Source organism: Homalodisca vitripennis, chromosome 4 (assembly GCF_021130785.1).
Source record: "Homalodisca vitripennis isolate AUS2020 chromosome 4, UT_GWSS_2.1, whole genome shotgun sequence".
Taxonomy (NCBI): domain Eukaryota; kingdom Metazoa; phylum Arthropoda; class Insecta; order Hemiptera; family Cicadellidae; genus Homalodisca; species Homalodisca vitripennis.
The window spans coordinates 47,341,530-47,365,514 of NC_060210.1; the positions used below are offsets into that span (position 1 = coordinate 47,341,530).

At 32.1% G+C, this 23,985-nt stretch overlaps 1 protein-coding gene across 1 annotated transcript in view; it reads left to right on the forward strand.

Moving 5' to 3' along the window:
- Window positions 1-3,782: 3,782 nt before the first annotated feature.
- Window positions 3,783-23,985, forward strand: part of LOC124359284 — a 29,038-nt gene continuing 8,835 nt past the window's right edge. Inside the window, exons 1-5 of the mRNA XM_046811902.1 lie at window positions 3,783-3,849; window positions 6,156-6,279; window positions 8,036-8,186; window positions 18,881-19,069; window positions 22,533-22,647. Coding sequence (XP_046667858.1) covers window positions 6,159-6,279; window positions 8,036-8,186; window positions 18,881-19,069; window positions 22,533-22,647 — 576 coding nt within the window. The 5' untranslated portion in view covers window positions 3,783-3,849; window positions 6,156-6,158. The remainder of the gene's footprint in view (window positions 3,850-6,155; window positions 6,280-8,035; window positions 8,187-18,880; window positions 19,070-22,532; window positions 22,648-23,985) is intronic.

The following is a 23,985-nucleotide window of genomic DNA, read 5'->3' on the forward strand; positions in this document are numbered from 1 at the left end:
AAAATAGCACAACCCCTTACTGAGATAATAAAAGATTCAAATAAAAACATGGCATTTAAATGGACGGATCTATGTGAACAGGCTTTTATAAAAATCAAACAAATTTTGACAAACCCACCATTACTATCACATTGGAAGGACAACAGGGAAGCACACATTTATGTAGATAGCAGTTTGATTGGATGCGGAGCAGCGTTAGTACAGTTAGATGAAGAAAATAATAGAATGTACCCAATTTATTACATGTCAAAAAAATATTCAAATACCCAAATGCGTTACAGTAATGCTGAACGTGAAATGCTAGCACTAACCTATGCTGTGAACTACTTCAGAGAATTCACGCTTGGTAGACAAACAACAGTTTATACGGACTGTGCCGCATTACAGTTTTATAAAAATTTTAAGCACACTTCCACTAGATTAAACAGATTAGCACTGTCATTAACAGACTACGACATTGTAGTAAAACATAAACGTGGCGCTACAAACGTGTTAGCAGACGCCTTAAGCAGAAATCCTTTAGAACAACCTTTGGATGAAGAATTTACGGACGTGTGTTTAACTGTCAATACTTTAATACAGACAAATCTACCCCTACTACAAGCTCAAGACAGTTATTTAAAACAAATACGCCTTGCGATGACCTCACCTGAGGCGGTAAATAAAAAAATCAGACGGGCTTCAAGACATTACGAAGAAATAGATGGATTGTTATATTTCAAAACCTTCAACGGACAAGAAACTAGAAACTTATTGGCTATACCCCAAAAACAAACACAAGAAATATTAAAAATATTCCATGACAACCCCTACACGGGTGGACACTTATCACATTACAAAACAGCTTCAAAAATAAAATTACGATATCACTGGCCGAATATGTACCGTGATATCCTCCAATATACAAAATCTTGTGAAGAATGTCAACTACGTAGGCCAAAAACGAACAAAAATTCATGAGTGTATTATAATACTTAATAACAATTTCGATTATTTATCATTCATTACATCAGTTATTTAATACTTATAGTTCATAAATTTATTCTAAAAGTATTACTGGGTACTTTGCTTTGTTGTTGACCTTGACCTTATACTACGATGCAGTCAATCGATGACCGCAGTGGGTACATCCATCATCCCGCAACGGCAATATTATATTTTGCGTCAAAACAGAACGTTCTCCAGATTTCCTGTTACGTGTGGTATTCTGACAATAGCAACTCCTTTATTAGACATATCAATTGTAAGCTGATATTTATTTGTATTGTGATGTTTTCCAGTAATATATAACTCTAAAGATTGCCTACCTGTTTTAATAACATATATTACACTTATTCCTTGCACTTTCCATGCAGATATCTTTGTAAAAACTCGGTTAAATTAATCTTAACGTAACGGACGAGAGGATAGAATTTTATTTATGTAATAGGAAATAATCTGTTCACGATATATAATTTTTTAAATTCACCAAATTACCTAATAATCTTAAATGACCAAATCTCAGTTTTAACCTTAAAAATATTTATTTAACTTAGATTTAATTGTTAAGTAAAATGTGATGTTATTAAATGAAATATTAATTTTTTAGATTATGCAATAACAATCCATTTTTGTTCGTTCTCATTTAATATTTATCTTACGGTTTCAAGATGGCGGCCACTTAAAGTTTGGTAATGGAATGGTTATATATAATTTATCATGCGTTATAGAACAAAAAACAATGTTTTTTAATTCTCAGGTCATTTATAATATTGTTAACTCCTACTTTATATATCATTATGTTGGAATATATATATTTCGTAATATTTTCAGATAGCAGGCTTTTAGTTTTAAGTAGTATACAACATTGTGGGAATAATTGTGAACCCGAGAAATACGTAATTCTTAATATATTTAGGATGAAATTGGTACAGAGGCGATATTTGTATATAGCTTGGGTGAGTTCGTTAGCTAGCCTTAACTAAAAAAAAACATTTAAAGATGTCAGTCAATCGCATTTGGGCAGTATTTTTGCAGGGGCACTTCATAATATAAATTAAAATTTACACTTAAAATTGTCAAGTAATTTCAAACAACCCTATTCGTACTGCTTTCGATAAATCTTAAGGTTTCAATATGTTTTACAATATATTTATTGTAAAATTTAGAACTGTGATTCAATGGTTATTGAAATTAAATAAGGCTATTGCCATTTATACACTTTAACGTAAATAAAAGTCGTTTGACAGGTATTTGGTCTTCCAATCATATGTTAGTTTGCTTATTTAAACGCATATGTGACAGATACGGCCAAATACAAAATAATTGAATCAGAAAAAGTGAGCGCTCTATGGTGTAATGGTAGCACATTCACCCGGCAAGTGAGAGATCCGGGTTCGACTCCCGGCGGAGCAAGTACTTTTTGTGATTCAATGTTTATTGAAATTAAATAAGGCTATTGCCATTTATATATATATATATATATATATATATATATATATATATATTGTGAATATATTAACAAACATAATTAATGAATATTGGTTTAAACTAAATAAAGTCCACATTTTTATAAAGATATTTACATGTTTAGAAAAATTTTTGATTTGTAATGTTTCTAAATGTTTGAAAGTGTTACAACTATATAAAAGTGTCATCATTGAGAGTTATTGTCTCATCAGTGTTGAGAAAAATATACATCTAAACTAATACATTTAGAGATCACAACCGCATGTGAAATCTACCTTTCTTCTGACTGGGCCGGGAAAAATGTTTAACCTTGAAATAGACTATCTTAGTTTCCTTATTATACTCGTAGATATTATCAGTTCTTAATACCACTTGAACGAGGGTATATGCAATACAGAGATAACATGAAATATACCATCGTTAGAATCTCATTTTGTGGAGAGAAGTCAAACAACGGTCTATCGAGAATACTAAATACCGCATTAGTGCTAAAAAATACTTTTAAATGTCCTAGTGAACCAAACATTTTTATTTTACTAAAGTTTTAAAATACGTTCCATAAAAGAATTTTTCATATATACCGACAAAAATCCCAAGAAAAAAACACTATACGGGTAGTAAAACAAACATTGTAAAGTTTGATATTGACGATGGATTTCTGGAAAGGATAATAGAGTTTCAGACATCTGACATATTTATATGTTACAAAATGTATACAGTACACTACTTTCCAGGATTTAGATTTTCTCTCTTTTCTTTAGGTGTCAAAAACCCCTAATACATAAATGTAGACTTAAAAATTAAAAAGTGCGGCAAATCAAATATTTTGAAATAATACCTGACTGGTACACTAACAGCATGCAGTCCAGACTGGACAGAATGAACCCAAACAGAGTACAAACAACTTATCACACGCACCAGCGAAGGCGGAACACTGAAGTTCACGCAGAATTCTACCTTTCAACCATTCAAAAATATCAATACCGATAATATTACAACGCATGAGTTTACGGGGGTAATGATTTTTTATATATTATATTAATATCTGTAGTATATTGTACTCTATATGTACTTATTTGTGACCGGTCCACAAATTAATTGAGTCCCCAACTTAATAGTACTCCAAAAACATAATTTTTGTAGTTCATATGTGTGTGTGTGTGTGTGTGTTCCAGTTGATAATCACAAAGTTATGATAAGTCTATTTTAGTAAATCTAACATTAGAAAAGTACCATGAGATGAGTGAACGTAACACTCTAAAATAACTTTTTACTCGTAGATTCAAGTTGCCTATCTTAGGTGTTATCGCTCATTCTCTCATTCAATTGATAAAGAGATTTAATTGCTATCTCTCGCACTCGCTGAAAGGAAAATCTGTACCAACAATCACATCTTGAAAGGTGAGTAAAATATTGCTAATGTTATAATATTTGTCTGCTACAAAATTGTCACCTCATTTTGTGGTTTTCTTGGCTTATAGAATCGTAATATTTCTCTCGTTTACTAGTTAAAGTTTAATTTTAGAGAAACATTACATTTTAGTGAATACTGTGAATTTTAAGTGATTAGGTGTTCTGTATTATGTACTTGTATATTTATGATTTGTATGTTAGATTGGAAAATATGTTCAGCTTAGGCTTGTAACGAGTATAACTTGTCATAGCCCTCAAAACATTTGTCTCGAAACTTATGTTTTCCAGTGATTATTCATTTTTTCAGCGCATAAATTAAATTTCATTATCGAACTAGTTTAACTATTTCATCTAGTTTGAGAACTAACTAACTTTTATTTGTCAATGGGCTGTGTCTAAGTAGCCATTGTTGTAAAATGAAAACAATTTAAATTTGGAGGCAGTTGAAAAGAATGTTTTAAATCTACTGCGTAAATTAACTTTTCGGTGAGGAATGAATGTCAGTTTTATCTACTAATATAATTAAAGTGATCTGAAAATGAAACGTAAATACTACAATGCAAAAATATACCTACAACAGCATACGAGGCAATCCTAATATACTCTTTCTTTAAAGTTTATTTTGGCTATGGATGGTTTAACAGTGTTAATAATTTGCTATGGATATTTGCCAAGTTGTACAACAAATATCATGAAAATCCTAATAATACTTGTATTGTAAATGTGGAAGTGGGTTTTTTCTTGTTAAAATTTCACGCGTATACTATTCAACCGATTGTACTACAGTTTTACATAGACATTCGTAAGATCCCTGGTTAACATATAGGCCTCTTCTCATTTCAAAAATCTCTTCAGGCTCTGCCCCACTGCTCGATAAAGTAACGAAAAATACAATATTGGCCTATTAAGCTGTGAAACATTAATTAAAAGAGCCTATAAAAGGAAAATAACTGTTCTGTGTAGACATTATTGTATGACAGCACAATTATACTTTGAATTGATTTAACTACTATTTTTCAATTTATTTGCGTTTTTAGTGTGAAAGCTTAGTAAGCTTCATAATAGCAACACATCTTATTTCAACCTTTACTGCAACCGCTACTGAACTCAGAGTTAGAAAATATATAGATTAGAATATGAATTTAGTAAAACTATACTTTTTACTGTACATTTTAGCAGATACTAAAAATATATAGTGCTTGATCAGTATTGTAATGCAGATATAAAAGAAGAATTTACTATCTAAATTTTCCTATAAATTTAAAGATCTATCTTGGTTGTCAGAGGAGGGCTTCTGAAATATGTGTATGTATATTAAGGGTAAATCAACTATGTAGTACAAATTTCCAAGATCGGAGTAAATTACAATTACAAATATTTTTTACAGATTATCTTAAACGTAGCAAAAATAATAAAATTCAACAATGGCGTTAGATATATAATTCACTCGAACCAGAAGTGTTCATATACGTGCCCAACCTACGAAATTGCTTGCAAAGCCGCAGTTAACTGCTAGTGATCGAATAAAAATGGCAGTCTTTTAAGATACAAACAATTTTTCTTGTAGTTTATTTCCATCCCTTCCTCAAAGAAGTGTGATAAAAATTAAAGTACTAAAGGCATTTACTTTATACTAAATAAGAATTGAACTGCAAATAATCTGCCAGCTGTTCGTATACCTATGACACAAATATTGTTAAGTTACGTTGTAAGGTCAGACATAAGGTTCAATGTATGATTTTTACAGTGTAAGAAGAGTTTGAACTCGGGACCACCGACTTTGAGTTCTTAAACATAATTTACAGAACTCAATTTAGTTTATGTAGTAATGAAGTAAAATAAAATAAATATAATAGTTATTTCATGTATGGTAGGGTCATAAATTTCCTTTTTCTATATATAGGACAGTTATTGGAAATAATTATTTATATAAATATATATATATGTATATATATATATATATATATATATATATATATATATATATATATACGAGGACATTAGTCAGCTTTTTCATTAACGCACATGGAAGCAATAACAGAGTTATCGGTATTTGCTATTTTTATTTTACACAACACACGTTTCAAAAACTCGTATATGACCTCTTCCTCAGGTCAGACATTAATCCTAAAACAAAACATTAATCATTTAAATGGTAAAAGATGCTCGTAATTTAGTTATCCTTTAAGATCCTTTGTTGATAATACCTAGGTTTAATCAAAGCAAGTAACAAAATTTGACTGTATCTATTTTTTGCGTATCTTAATAAAAGTTAACTACTAAAATATTTACAGAAAATGTGGAAGCTGATAACTGTTATCACCACGTTAACAGCTATGAGGTTGTTGACAGAATCGGTAGATGAAATATCCTCCTCTCGGCCACGTGACTTGTACGAGTATGTAGATGGCAAACACGGTAAATACTAGCTTTAGACCTGTTAGATCTATTTCCAGCCTCCTACCTTTCCTAGTTCAAACTTCTACCTTTTCAGGTTTCCTAATGACTCTAACCTTCTAGATTTGTTTATGGTAAAGAAGATTGAACGTACAATGAGCTTTTCTACAGGGTTTCTCTATACAATATTGAATACATCATTCATATTAACAGGAACTTACACGTTTAAAGTTTATAACGAAGCTATTATTCAAGGACACAGATGCTTGCATGTGGTACTCTCCCTGACTCATCGCAGAATCTCGTTTCTGATACCGACTGTTATTTTCAAATTCATCAGTACTGTACACCAAATAATGTGTCCTTTTTGAAATCCTTACATTTTGTCTGAGTAGAACGCCAAAATAAGGAAATTAACAAATACGAAAATGTTCATTGTACTAACAGAATATTTAAACATAATGCAACGTGAGAACTATGAAGTGAGGTTTTTCCACTATGAACTAAGAAGGTGGAATTAAATGTTTATCAGTTAACCGAAATCCAATTTCGTTTGTTGATAATTTTAAACTCTTAAACTTTTAAACTCATGGGACTACTACCATGATATGGTGCGCTCATGTAGAAACTTTGTATCTGTCAACACTGTCCATTGATCTCCAGGGGGTTTTCCAAACTGTGTAATATTGTTACGAAAACCTACAAATTAGGAATGTGTTGTTAATATATTATTACGTGAGACTGACGCAAGAGATGGCATCGTTTAACAAAACATGAATATTTAATTTATTGTATATCAGGTCAAGCTATATTATGTATATACTGTTTTGTTTTGGAGATGGGAAAAAATTTAAAACACTTTTCTGTTCAATGTACTAGAATTGGAGGAAACTTATAATGAATCCTAAAGAAAAACTGTTGAAGATAAGATTTGAATTTTTTAATTATAAAAAATGGCAGGAGATATTGACATGTTTTTGTTTATACAAAATAACTTTCCTTGAGACAATTTTACTAAAAAAAGTGTTCTCTAATTTTATTTTATTAACAAATTTAGTTATTATTTGGTTTACCTAAATTATACACCATTAAAATATGTCCTTTCCTGTACCTATCAATTATGTACGCTCTGTACGTTTCACATTTTTATCTTCAGCGGTTTTTATTTGAGGCCGAATACAAAATTACCTACATTTCCTACTTGAAATACTTTTTATACCTATTGGATTGTTCAAAAAGAATTGTCTACTTTCTTTGCGCTCAGGACAGTCGTTTTAAAGAGATATAACTTACAATTAAAAAAAACTCCCAAACCAAAATCCGATTGCATCATATTTTCATATAGTCTAAAATATATTTAAACATTAAGATATAATTTGGGTATATTTTAGGTATTAGTTCCGTTGAAATATATAAAGGAATGATTGAAGGGAAATATGACTCTTTAAGTTAATTTAAAAGTTGTTGGACCACTGGAACAATAATTGTATTATTTGCCAAGAGGAACAATTCCACAGAGTTGATATAGGAGTTAACTTAGTTATAGAACTAATAACCGGGACGTCCAGCCCACACCAGGATGATTTATATCCGTATCCAGGCTATGTCATTCTGGCTGGTTTAAAACTTCACCATTTTTCAATCTCGGATCTAAAATTTTCCATTATGTTTTACAATTAAGTAAAAAGCATAAAATGTACACAATTTTCTTTTTGAAATAATAAAATCAATATTATACTGAATAGTCTCAGATACTGTGACGTTATATTGATGGCAGGAAAGAAGGTGGTGAACATGAGTGACGTGTTGTACCGATGTCTGTTGCGGTTCCAGAAATGCATGACAGATACGGACAACCCCTACAACGTAACTCTTCTAGACCCTCTCGAGTTCTCCTTGGATCATCTGGTTCAACGGCAGACTATCCAGTTATGTAACAAACTTACACTGCATTACTTAGTGTGGTTTATTATGGAGATCTTGTCTTAGTGCACACACACACCACAATTTTCACAATCTTCACAAGTACGCTCAATTATGAGACGTATTATAAAATTATCTACTATACCAAACATCATTCACAATGGCCTTAAAAAATATAAACAATTTTTTATTTGAGTATGCTAGCAATAGTGTGTCGTGTGTTTTGCACCATTTGAAGCACAACTTTACTAGCTGTAAGTTGGTGTTACAAGCGACAGTCACCCAAGTTAAGTGTGTCAGTGTACTTTACTCCAGATAAGGGACGTTATCTGGCATTCTTATCTGTATAGCGGGAAAACTCTGATTTCATCCGTATAAAGGAAAACCCATCTCTCCATAACCCTTGTTTTCTTTGCAATTACTTGTGATTTGTACATTTTAACCTCACCATCCAGCGCCTTGATGCAAAGTAAAATACAACTTCCATTTTATCCATAACGCAGTATCGCTATGAAAATAATATTTATTTCTTCGAATTTTTATATTTTTCGTATAAATCGCCTGCGAAATAAATCCAGTACCATTCTACGAATTGTTAAAAGTGGTTTTATTTTAAATAGACACTCAAACTTAAGTTAATTCTTTAAAATCAAAAGAAAAAACCCTGTTGTTAATTTTGTATTTAATTAGAAAAAATATTTACTTAGATATTTTATTAAATTTATTAATTTTATCTAAAGGGTGGTCCAACCAAAATGCACGAGGTGAATTGTTAATAAATCAAAGATTTTTCAGAGAATTATCTTAATATATTTTATTATGATATAAGGATCTATGACAATTATGTGTGAAACAAAATATCGGCCAAATGTTCGCCCCGGCTTCGGTGGCATATCTCTATCCGATGCTCCATATTTTGAATGACTCTGAGACATAATTGAGGCTCAATGTCGTTAATATGCCGAATTATCTCATCCTTTAGCTCTTGAATTGTTCTTGGCTTATTGACGTACACCTTTTCTTTTAAATATCCCGAAAGAAAGAAGTCCAACGATGTCAAATCACATGATCGTGGCGGCCAATTAACATCGCCACGACGTGAGATAACACGGCCATTGAGTTTCTGGCGCAAAAGAGGCATTGTTTCGTTGGATGTGTGGCAAGTGGCACAATCCTGTTGGAACCACATATCGTCCAGGTCCCTATCCTCAATTTCTGGCCACAAGAAGTCCGTTATCATCTCACGATAGCGAACACCATTCACGGTAACTGCTTAGCCGACCTCATTTTCGATGACGCCACCAGCCCATAAACCGCGAACAACACCAATGTTTTCCGCAGAACGAACTGGGCGAGCTCGCACAGATGTTTTCACATTTCCCTCAGATCCGGTTTGCTGAAATTTGCGCACGATTCTCCCGATTGTGGACACATTTGGTCGATTATGGCGACCAAAAAATCACGAAGTGCACGAAATGCATTTTGATTTGAACGTCCATTTTCGTAAAATGCTTCAACAATCTTAACGTGCTGCTCAATGGTATACCTCTCCATGGTTGAATTTGTCGAACACTGAAACAAAAAAATGTTAAATTAAGTTGGGCAAAATACTTGACGTTAAGGTGTGACTAACAATTATCATCATGCATTATGGATGAACCAACCATTATTTACAGAAAATTGTATATTTAAGCATTATGTATTTGTTATTAATAAAATAGATTTGAGACAAATCTCTTTTAAAAATAGAACAGATTTATAAAATTTAAAAATAGATTTAAGATAATATTCCGCTCATTAAATATTCTGCTGTAGTACAAATTGTATTTAAAAATTTTAAATTACATAATACTATTTTTAAGGATTTTATTTTTGTTATATTGCATTATTAAAATTTCTAAATAAAATACATATTATATGTATATTGTTATTAAATCAACAAAAAAATTATAACAAATTAGTATGCAAAGCTTTTATTTAGTAATTACATATAGCTATCACAAAAATAGCAATGCATGGTTAACTTTGATCTCAACGGTTAGTGCTTTTCAGCAGCGAATAGAGGGAATACAGTAACAGGCATAGCAATTCGAGAGAAAAATAATGATGATTTCTTTATAATTTATAATAACCAAGTGCTTCTAACTATTCATTTACATATAGCCTATATGTAAAATGGGCTACTAAACTAATTGGTGTGCCAAAGTTATCTTGTTCAACTCAGAAAAGTTCATGGGCCTGAAGAATTCTATTGATGATACAATCGAGATATGATACAATCGATAACTGATTACTCTCTGGTTTTGTAACAACCGAATGAGAGACATGTGCAAGAAACGTCAATAGGGTTTATAGCCTACTTTTCAATAACTTTTCTACTTGTAATAGCACAAGGTAAGAAAATACAACAAAAATAAACTCCAAAACTTGAATCGATTCCGTAGCAAACGATAAGATGTTCACCCGGTATGTCGGCTCTGCATTATCTGCATACAGTGCGGTGCGGCGTGATTCTTGTCTGCTAGCCGGATTATTAAAGTTCACTTGCAGTAATTCATTATTACTATGATTACGCCAACCATTGTTTGATGCGTCCTAGTGATCGGGTAACTTTGCGGAGCAAGTTCAAGTTAGTTTTTAACTTCCAAGCAACTTGAGCTACCTAGGCACCGAAGTAACCGGAAAACTGGATTATTCAGAGCAGATGGTTTGGTAATAAAAAATAACTCGACTTTACACCGCAAAATCCCTCGATTACTTAGACGTCTTAATCTAATACGTTGACGCTATAGAGCATATGAGGTTATGGCGATATAGATAAGTCTTGCAAACAATAAATCTAATACATCTCTTATAACTTTCTATGACGTTTGAGGCGTCAATACGAAAAACTACCTACGCTATGGAAATAGTGTATTGATGATAACAATATTGTTAACATTATATAACTGGCACAACAACTGAGATTATAGATAAACGTGAACGTATCAATAATCCAATTGAGACTTTTCTAATTTTGATAACATAGACGAGTCTGAATGAAGTAAGATAGGCAAACAAACATTGCTATGGATGTATACTTCGTGAATAAATACTAAAAAAAAAACAAACATTTATATCATATGATTTGAGTGAACTGTATTTTTAATACATTACAATTTGAAAGTTTTAAATACAGTTGGTACATGTCAGTGCACTGAAAATTTAAACGGTTTATTATGTTTAGATTAAAGTAGGCTTATTAAGCTAAGATAGATTGTGTACGTTTAAGATAGTTATAATTGATAACAAAATACAAAATAATAATTGCATTTAAATACTCAGTTGACTTCATAGCTTTATTACTCTATTTATATTATAAATGGTAAGTTTAAAAAAGTTTGGATGCATAATACTCAGTCATACTAAACTTAGTGGACAGGCATTAGCCAATTTTGTAGATTGCTTGAATTATATATATATATATATATATATATATATATATCTTTTTATTCAGAAATACGTACCCACTCGTAAGCACTCTGAAAAGTAGTTAGCAGAAAATTAACTATAAATATGGTTGAAAGTGTTAATATTTATACGCTGATCGAGTCAAGACGATGGCAGTGTGACAGGATTTTGTATTTTAGGAACAAATAACAGATTTTATATAAAGTTATATAGCGGTACAATTACATCAGAACAATTTGTTTAATTGTAAAACATGTTTTGTTTAAACTATTTTAAACATTTTTGGGCACATCATGCTTTCCTATGATAGATGTCCGAGTTTATCGACAAATATAACTTGTGCATGACTAAACATTACAATCAATTATATATGAAATCAATTAAATGCTCTAAGTTGAGAGAATATTTTTAAATCCAAGACTATCGTGCAATGTTGTTTAGATTAGGAAATATGTGTCAAAAAGAAAAATATTAACAGTTTTAATTACCTTCTTAGTTTTAAAAGTTATATCTACAGACTGTATCGTAAAAACCAACATTCTCTTCACCTTTAGTTCTGACTAACGTAAAACAATAAAACATATAATACTTGTTGTAGAATAAGTAAATACACACTTGTATTTGTTTATTTTATGTTCTTGTTAAATTATGTTTCCGAATGACCTGCTTATGGAGGCCAAGAACATTCTGTTATAATGAGAGTGGCATGTCCTTCTACGAGTATATGTATCAATAAGTATATTTCGTACTTATTGTAGGATACTAGAAGACATTTTGTTTTTAATGGTGTGAGTTCTAGGTGACTCCCTTTGGAGGCGAAATGTAATCCGCCTTGAAGCAGCGAGTAATGCAAACAATAAACGCACTAACGGTTAAATGGTAGAAATGCTTTCACCAATAAAGGTTGGGACACACATATCCGCACCGCGCCCGACACGTGAGTCGGCCGATTGTCGGTGCGGGCTCGGCTCGGTTACCGTGAGGCCACACATGTCCGTATGCAGTCCGAGCGCAACAATCTCACTGTTTGTACTATAGGTAAACCGCTAACAAAAAAACCTTGGTTGATTTGAGTTCACGCAGGGTGGGGTAAATATCCCTCCACCGCCCCTCCAAGCATCTCCACCACTGCTCGGCGCTAACTCTATTTCAATCTAATAAAATCAGCTGACTAATCCGGCTCATTCGGTATCGTTCACTGCTGCGAACCGTTCAGTTGAACCGGTCAGTACAGAGTTACTAACAACGAATTATAATAATGGAACGCGCTCTGGGCCGGAGAAAAACCGAGCCGAAATCCTGGGCTGCGTTCCGAGTCTGTAGGCGCTGGAAATGGGCAAGAACTACTCCGCCCATATGGCAGGCATTATAGTAATGATCTAACATTACTTTAAAACGCCTTCTATACTTAATACAATTGTTAGATACTACAACTTATTTATTATTACAAATGTTAGTAGCTGCTTTTTACCGTGGATCTTTATTTTTTAGTTAAAAAAAAACGGATGTTTGTACAATGTCAAAATAACTGAGATTTTGACTTTTATTTTTCTTCCAAAGTCGGAAAACAAAGATTACAGGCATTAAAATATTTCCCAGATGAAAAAAAAACAACTTTTTATTGACAGTATTTTTATTTCAAAGTAAACTACATAAAATTTACAAACATGACACACTTAATCTACGTGTTAGAAAATAAAATTATTTTGACCATTTTGCCTTATTTTTAAGTTGGATTTTTCTTATAATGTCAAAAGTTTTCTGTTTTTTCGATGTGATGAGATATTATTTTAAAAAACAGTTTTAATTTAAAATAATTCTTGGCTTCCAGTGAATTCGTCAACTTAGAAGTGGTCGCATTTGTTTGATAACTAGAGCAAATATTAATATTTTACAATTTTCAATACCGTACATCATCACTTGATCTACTTAATTTACCCTTAGATTTAAAATCAATAAAAAAGTTAATGTGTTCTAAGATCAGCATCATTGGCATGGAGTACAGAACTAGGTGAGTCTTGCCCACTTTAAGCGCCTGCAAATCCATGGATACACCAGTAACGCACAGCTGTGTGCGTTCGGAAAACACAACATGTGGCTTATAGGCAGTGCGCGTTCCAGTAGTATAGTTCGTTGGTTACTAAGCCTTCCCGCTAGAGCGTGTTTTACGGTCATCGTCGTGTTGACTGAAACAAAATGAACGAACGAATGAACGACTGGTTGTAATGACCAAGTGAACGAAAGGATCTGCTTGAAAAAATGTGTTCGGATAGAGGAAGAGAAACAACATATTTTACAGTGAATGGAATATATATAACAATAAATGTATTGTTTCAGGAATCTAGTAATTTAAATATATATTACTAATAGAAATTATTAACAAAAATTAACTGTATGTTACTATATGCATTACTAAATATTTTAAACGTTAATTCTTAAGAACAATGGACTTGGTTGATTAATATGCCTTTGATTTATCATAAGATTATTTCACTACAAATATTTAAATAAATTACTAAACATCAAACAGACACATTGCATTGTTTGAAAATAATTTATTTTTTATAAATAACAACACATTTTAAACATTTAATCGATTAAGTTACCACCACTTTTCATAATATACTCAGGCTGAGTCATTAAAATAATATTACGCACACTACTACACAGAACGCCTTCCACTCAGATCGACCCTGCACATCGCACCTATATCGACCATGTGTTACCATATGATAACCTTTTAAATGCTAATTGGCAATCAACTTTTAACAGCACTAATGTTAAATGTTTTTTACATTACAACTTCAGAATATTATTACAATTTCAATAGACAATCGAATAAATTTAAAACGAGGTCAAAAATAAAAAGCTAAAAACCATGGATTACTTCAGATTTATTTATGCTATAAGTGCTATAAGACAAAGAGATAAATTATGTAAAATTAGTGAAAAAGCAACCATTTAATGTGGAGCTTAAAATCCGCTATGTCAATTGCAGGAACATTTTTAAGCAGAAATTTAAAGCAACTAAAAAATAATTATTTTTGTAATAAATTCGACCAAGCTAATGGGGATTTAAATATGTTTAGGGGGTTTTAATTAAATTGAGTGGTAGAGGGGTTAACAAAGTTTCTTCCCTAAATAAATATTTGGTAAATACCAAATTATTCAATCACAAAATTCAGCTTGAAGTAGCTAACGAATTTTAATAAATTCTTTACTAATGTGGGTCAGAACAAGGCGAACTCTAATGGCTCAATTATAACAATTTTTTTCGAAGACAGATCTTGTAGGCTTCATTCGACCTTTAACTTACGCACTGTTACAAGAGGTTATACGTTACGTATCCAGTTTGAGAGGAAATTTCGCTCTTGGATACGATTCAATACCTGCAAGTATATTAAAAAAATCACATCATAATGTGAATGTGTCAAAACACATTCATTTTTTGACAAATAAAATCCGCAAGTACATTTTTGCTTTACAAAATAATGTTCTTTAAGAGTACAACATATTCTTTAGAATTAATTTTCTTCGAGGAAGAACTAATGACTATAAGAAATTTGTTAATCAAAACCATTCTTACTTACTTATACATTAATTTTCATACTGTTGGACGTGACAACATCTTAAATTAGGTTGCGGCTCGGAGTCACTCATGAAAAAGTGTAACGCCCGGTAACGTTACGATGCCCGTCCAGTGGGTCCGCCGCACGGGATCCGCACGGGATAAAGCAGATAACTGTGGGTCCGCCGCACGGGATAAAGCAGATAACTATGTTTATTCGTGAAAATGTGGAGTGCTTAGATTCGTCATTTACAACAACTACAACAATAAAGGTAAATAATTGTACACTGATATTTCATTATCGTAAACTATGATTGATTGATTAATTGTTAGATTGACACAAAAGTTGAGAAACTGAGTTTATAGGTTATGTCATACTATTGACAAATGTTGATAGTGTTAAGTAAATTATTAGTTTAAATCACTCTGCAATCAATCGTAATTCAGTCGATTGAGAAGAAAACAGCGCGTATTGCTAGTCAAACATTTAAAATAACAAATTTTAAAACCTCTAACCTGTCATAACAGTGCGACCAAACAAACGAACTAAACCGACCCAATCACCACGCGCGGAGTTAGAATTTAACTGTGTTTAGCAAGAATTTCAAATTCCAATTTTAGTAAATGTTTTATTCAACTTTACCATTTACAATAACAAATTTTAATTAATTTCAAATTATGTACAATGTTTTAGTAAACAAAATATATTTCTATAGTTAAAATTTGTGCAATTCTTATTTTCATTCAATTCCTTGTTCCTATTGTGCAATTTTAATAATATTCATATCAATAAATATTCTACCGAGAAAAAGAACGTTTGTCACGTAAAATCTTCGCCCGTAAAACCTACTTTACAGGCAACCATAATTTTTTTTAGCGTTAAGAACTCATAACACACGGTAGCCTACTCGCAACAAGTCGTCATTACAGTTTCTATATTAAAAAAAAAACATTCAGCGTAAAAAATTTGTATTATATTTCTCAAGTTTTGTACCGTAACGTGTGTTTGAGTTACAACTTCGTTTCTGTGTTGCAATTACCAAATCTTTACTGGTTTTAAAAAACTGGATATTAAAAATAAATTCTAAAACCAATTTAATAATATCAAAAATTACTAAAACTACTATGTTTTATTTATAAAATCATTTGTTCTATTATTAGTTTTTGAGTTCCAATATTCACGACCAGAGCCTACGCACAGGTCCTAGGCCCATGTAGGCTCATCCCGGTTTTATACTATTCTTCTTATTTCAAATTTTTAATTGAATGAATAGAATTAATGCAAGGTTTATTATAATAAGAAATAATTAACTACGTATAAAGTACCGTATTGTTACACTTCTGATACATGATTTCAGACATTGTATATATTTGCTTACGTTTGTTGCAAAACGTGTATATGTGTGTTATTGAACAATTTTTAAGAAAATAAACCATTTTCATTTCATTTTTCATTTCACCTGATTTGGAAAAAAAAGTATCAAATTTATTCAGTTGCCAGGCCAAATTGAACAAAACTTTCAAAGTGAACGGGTCTTTTGAAACACTCCGATCCGGATCACTCGTTCACCTGACTGACTCGTTCGAATTGAACGGTCCAAGTAAGTAACTGCAGTATAAAACATATGGCGCGAGCAAGACAAGATTTAAACAGCTGACAAGAAGATGCTCCGGCCCACTCGCCACTCCCCCCCGCCGGAGGGGGCCCCTCCTGCGCTGTGCTGCTCAAATATTTGCTTCTGCGCAGGTTTCTTTGTTAGCGGTTCACCTATAGAGCATGTTTCTTTTGAATTCGAAGTGACAGATACTTAAAAAATATTCGGAAGATTAAGTATTGCTTGAGATAATTGTTAATTTCATTGTTGTTATGTTTATTAATCGCTGTGATGAATGAAACATTGCAATGCTACAGTAAAGCTTTGTACAATCAACTAGTATGTAAAATTTGTAAATATCATTATCTTGGTTACATGTTTTATCCCTATAATTCTTGGTAATTGTGTTTCATTGCAGTGAATTTCGGTCAAATACACTATAAACAGTATATTTGGTGTTTTTTGTATTAAACCCAAGAGCTGTAGTGTGATGCCAGAGAGTTTGCCATGTTGCAAGCCCGTTCATAATAATTTGTAAAATATACTAAATATTTGTAAAATATATACTGGAGAACATACAAAAAACACATTTTACAATTTTTTTCTTTTATAGCTCCGAGGACAAATAATTTCTTGCCAGAATTAGTCAAAAATAGTAGAAACATAAATATATTTTCTAAAAAACTTAGAGTATGGATGATCGTTCAAAATAATAATGAGTATATGTTTAAGATAATAAATTAGTATGGTTAGTCTTGTAAATTATAATAATATTTAAATAGACACGTTAGTGCATTATAAAATAATTATTTATAATATAATATTTAATGTTACATGTGTAAAGCCTAATATTTGAATTGTAAATCATGCATAAATCCTTTTTGTTTAATACAGCACACTAGTTATACTAAATTTAAACTTTGATGCGTAATAGTATACTATTTACTACATAAGCTACAATAACTCATTTTTATCATTTCATTCTTGCTCGATTCCGCTATTTTTATTTTTTACCCTTTTTGTATATAGTATCCCCAACACAGGCACTGCCTCTTATGGGGTACCTAAATTTCCCTTATATTGTAAATCTATTGGCCTAATTATTAGTTAAAAAAAAGAAAAATCTAAAAGGATGTAACCTACTTTTTATATTTTATTACTCTAAGTACATAAATTAGAAATAAAGTAAGTAGAAACATTTTTTTTGTATTTGTTATTTACTACTATTGTAAATACGTTATGTCATAGTATTATTTATTATTAAACACTGGCAATAATATTTATTTGTAATATTCAGTTTGTTATTATGGGGAAATAAATGATTTATTATTATTATTATTTATTTTAAACATGGGTTTTTCTTGCTTGAAAATCTTATTTTTTAAGTTTAAATAATTTTTTTTTTATTTTACTTTATTAAAGTGAAGAAATAAAAAAATAAAAATGTCGTAGAAACATTCTAAACGACTCTTACAAAATACCGGAATAAATTTATCAAGTAACTTCAATACATCAAAGAAAAATAGATTTTTGCTGAAATAATTACATGCTTGTCATTTTTTAATCAATGAAAAATGTTTATAGATTTTTCATAATTCGAATTTAGTTGTTTAAAATCACTTAATGTACAACATGGTTTTTAAATTTGTTGTAATAAGAAAATATGCACAATAAGATAATATGACTAGTTTACTCTAAGGAAAGAAAATGTAATACTTTTATCAATAAATATGATTTTGTACGCGAACACAGGATGTAGAGGTAGTAGGCTATACTAAATAATTCAATAAAATATAACGTGTAGACTACTTAAACAGTTTAAAAAGAAGAACGCAACAGTAAACAGCATATGATGCCGCTCGTAGACCGCACCGTGCCTGTCAAAATTCAAACTCCACATATCGGTGACGGTGCGGGCACGGTGCGGCCACGACGGTCTGGTATCGGTGCGGACATGTGTGGACTTGCAGGTTGAATACTGCGCTGCAATTTTTTCACCATATGACGGTCAATAATCGGCCGACTCACGTGTCGGGCGCGGTGCGGATATGTGTGTCCCAACCTTAATGCGTGTAACTGTTGTTAGGTTGACAGGCAACATCAACGGGTCAGTGACGTCACTGTCACAGTTCAACGTCAACTACTTGCTGGTAGCCATGGCTACTAAATCAGCCAAGATGTCTGGCAGTCTCCCTCACCTCTCCCTGACAGGCAGCTACAATGTCTCCGGTACCGCAGCCGGTGTACTGCCTGTGTACGGGGCTGGTCCATACAGGTCAGGATGTATACGCTCATTACATCGTATAGAATTATTGTCTTTTGTTAAAAATTGTTAAAGGTGCTTAATGCAAATCGTGTCAAATTATACTACTGGTAACTTCTAAAAATTAGGCGGTAATCATTATAGATCAGCGAGTAATAAAGTACTGTCAAAAGATCCACTTATGGTTAAATGACTGAGTTATATAAAATGCATTAAATCGAACAAAGGTTGACAGTAAATTTTGGTACTATAAAAATGTTGTTTTTGTTGACCAAATTTGTGGCAACAATTTAACAGTTTTTTATTGAATTTCAAATTTGCTGATCTTTATTACATGAAATATGTCACCACTCCATGCATAATTCTCCAGGATTTTGTGTTAACATGTCTATAACGTACATGCGGCTTTGGTACTGTTGTTTGTCAAGGGGAAGTCCTCTGATAACTAATCTCTCACTGTAGACTTCAAGAGATAAAACTGTAAATTATCAGAGATACGCCAAATGTCAAAATGTATGGAATAAATATTATCTAGAACTAAGATAAGGTGAAGCTATTCCATGTTTTTTTCCGAATTTAAAATGAATGTTCATGTATGGAAACTTGTTTGGATTTTTCGTTTCATATAACAATATTTAGTCTCAATATTATAAATATTCCACTTTATAAAAACATATAACATTGTATACACTATAAGTAATTAAATTTAAACAAGTATAAACTTTTCACTATAGGCAAGGTAAGTCAATTTTAGCTTAAAAAACTTTTAATTAGAAGAAACCCATATCATTACCTGACACAAGCTACTAGTGGTATAAACATATAACATTGTATACACTATAAGTAATTAAATTTAAACAAGTATAAACTTTTCACTATAGGCAAGGTAAGTCAATTTTAGCTTAAAAAACTTGTAATTAGAAGAAACCCATATCATTACCTGACACAAGCTACTAGTGGTATAAACGAAGTGATTATTTTAATACTCCTAATTAGTTTCATTTTTCCAACTAAAGCTGTATAATACACATTTAAAAATAATGCTCCACAAATAAAACCTGACTTACGGGCATACACACAAAATATTAATAAATTGTAAGAAACGTGCTACGTCAGGTAAAAATGTCACACGTATTGATACAGATTTTACAACCGTTTTTCTAGTTGTAGTAGTACAATATAAAGTATTAAAAATGTTTCCTACAGATTCAAACATATCTACGGATCCATACATGAAAAAACATTTCCAATTTAAAGGACATTGTTGAAAGTTAAATTCAGCTATATCTACATAACTATACCAGATAAAAAATATAAATCTGTGGGACATAATATACTCGAAAGGAATCAAGTATAACCTACCGGTAAAATCTTCATATTCATTCGTCTAAAAAGAACCGTAATAAACAAAAAGGCCCTACAGATTTTAAAATACATAATTGATCATGTATCGAAAAATGTTCAAGATTGTGAGAAAAGGTACCGTAGAAGGTCAAATACTATACGTATCCCTTACAAATACTCGTAAGTTAAGTGAAAGAAAGGCCTGTGAAGCCCCAACTTGGCTTCCAGTGGAACTGTTTTCATTTCATTCCCGTAATTTTTATTTAAGTTCGGATAAGTTGAAAAATATTCACAGTGTTTTAGTCAGTCAAAACCTTTGTCTGTTCCATGAAGGTACACAGCATAACGGATAACCATAGACTTGAGATATTGATGATAACTGGGTGACGTCACGCTTATCAGCTTCTGACCGCACCCTAGTCTTCTTACATGATGGACCATTATGAGCTATTTGAGATTTTCTCTTACGGAGAATCATCTTAAACAAAAAATTCCCATATTTTTTTGAAATTAGGATGGTTACTACGACTAACGCAACTCCAAAACTGGGTTTATACGGAGTGTTTTTATATTGTAAAGAGAGTATAGTAAACAGTAGAATAATTAACATTTCTAAAATGATAAATATATTTTATCCTATTTGTATATTTTAAATTATGATTGGTCAGACATAATACAACGTAATAGAAACTATTCAAAGGCAAAATATATTCCAAGAAAACTTAGGGAATTTCTTTTCGTATATATATTTTTTTTAATTCCAGGCTATACACCTATAAACACAAAATAAGTATATACACACCTTTTCTAATGTTGAAACAATTTTGTGCTTAGACCCTAGGATTTCACTCTATAACCTCAGAAGTTTTGATAAAAATTTATTGAGAATGCTCCGAATGCCAAGGTATTAAATATTCATAAACCTTTATATTTATAAAATAATAACACTATATGTTTCGTAATTGGCATCAATCTAAATAAAACTGTGAATTTGTAGCAAAAAGTAATGTTGCTTTGAAATAAAATGTTAAAATTTAATACGCCGGTACATAAAGAACTGAGTATTAAGACTACTCTTGTATTTACGTACTGTTATTATAACTGCATGAAATGTTAAAATGCTTTGATTTTTCTGTATGCATATATTTAACTCTCACAAAGTCACATAAAATATACGATAAGACCTTATAAATTAACTAGATTACTATGAAACTTTTATATACTTATCCATATTATCTCGTATGTGTCACAAAGAAACAGTTTTATTTTCCGACTTCACGTTTCTATGCCGATTCTCTTTACTTAACCAGCAAAGAAAACATAGCCCAGGCTATCTTAAATTGAGCATGCTATTAAAAGTTAGGTAATTTGGCTTTCAATTATTGTAAAGAGGCTACTGATGAGTGTACAAAGACACTATAGAGTAGTGGACAACTTAAGTTACGAGATACGAGCGATTATCCAAATAGTTTGTTTTTGTCGCACTTAAACACCCCCACATATGTTTTCAAATACCTCTTACAATAATCAAAAGCTAAATTCACTACCTCTTTCAGTGCATACTCAATGTAAGCTGGCGCCTCGGATAACTATCATTTTAGAAACTAAAGAACCAAATATTGTTCATGAAGCTAAGGCAGTTTCTAATGACAGCGCAGTGGTCTTTCGGTTTCTCATACATATGCTCCCTGGTTTCAGGAATTAGGGCTCTAATTTAATGGTCTAGAAGTTTCCGAAATCTCAGTGAAATATCATTATTGTAATATACGTGTAACATCTCTTTGAATCGGCTGTTAGGTTGTCCGACAGAGCGTACTTTTTGAAGCTACATCAGACGGATATTGACGGAGTAAGACTAGCTTGATATAAAATGTTACTAATTTTAATCTATTCCTGAAGGCATTATTTAATATCCGTAATCTTCTTGCTAGATTCATGCTCCTACAATGTATAAAAAGCAAGACAAGAAGTACTTGTTTCTTGATGGTAGCATCACTGTACATATTGTCTATAACGCATATATCAATAAAACGCTATTGTTATATGCAGACATAATCTGAAAGTATTAGATTTGTTGTAAGGTTAAGTTCAGTTGGAATAATATTAAAAGTATAGTCTTGTCTGATTCTAGTGCTGAGATGAAGAACGTAAGTTTGGACATAATAACGAGACTCAGCAATGACAGAAACTCCACCAATATCGCCATGACGGACTTCATTGTCAAGTTCAAGCCAGCTCTAGTAGAGGTGAGTTCGTATAAATCTCTTAACACTAAAAACTGAACTTAGGATCTTTGTCGAACTTTTACAGCTATGAAGGAAACAGGATTTTTCCGGACATTTGCCATCGTTCAGTGAAACAAGAAAACAGTAACACTACGTTTCGAGATCTGCAATCTGATCTCTTCTTCAGGTAAAGAACTAACCTAATACATAATTACAAACTAGGTTAAAATAAACAAATCTTACTAAAGCGTTGTGGCACGCCTAAGTCAGGAATCACAACGTACATGTTGTTGTCAACTTCACTAACACACATCAACTTGTTTGTCAACGACATCATCAGCCACCTATCATCGGAATATCTTCTCTTCGCAGATGACCTCAAGATATTCAAAGAAATTTACTCTCGTGATGACTGTCTCAATCTTCAACGTGATCTGAACCTAATTGCTGAGTGGTGCGATGATAATAAGATGGTCATTAACTCAACCAAATGTCTTACAATCACCTTCTGTCGTCTGAAGAATCCTGTTGCTTTCAATTACACTGTATCCGGCGACATCAAGCGAGTGACCTCGGTAAACGACCTTGGAGTAAGTTTGACTACAAATTTGTCACCCGATGCACACATTGATGCGGTATCCTTGAGGGCAAACAAAATGCTAGGATTCATTTTTCGAATGTCTAGAGGGACGTTCGGTGACGAGACACTACTGCTCTTGTATAAGGCTTTAGTTCGGCCTAATCTGGAATATTGTACTCTTGTTTGGTCCCCTCATTACGCATCTCATATTCACAAACTAAAGAGTATTCAAAACAAATTTTGCAGACTTCAAGGAGTCCGGAGAGGTGCAGCCTATCGGGAGGTCTCTGTCCCCGCACTTGAGCAGGAATTTCTTCTGTCTACGCTGGAGTGCAGAAGGAGAATGTTTGATATTGTTTTCCTGCACAAGCTTATCAACGGGGCGATCGATTCACCAGAGCTTCTGAGTAGGATATCCCTCTTGGTGCCTGCTGGAACCAGATCCAGGAATATGTTTTCAACCTGCCACCACTCAAACAATTACAGCTACCACGGTCCTATTGCTCGACTTCATAGGCGTGGAAACAGCATTCCTTCCGATGGTGATATGTTTTATGACAGCATCGCACACCTTAAAAAGAGACTGCAACAGAAATGATTGATAGAGTTTTTTTCCCCCTTAATATCAGTTGGAGATGATGTTTGTGATTTTTCACTATTGTAATATTATTTCACAAATCTTAACACTTATTTATTATTCCACTGCATAATCACTACGTTCTGTAATTGAATTAGTTGTTATTTATTTTGTTGATGTTATATTTAAGTTACATGAAAAT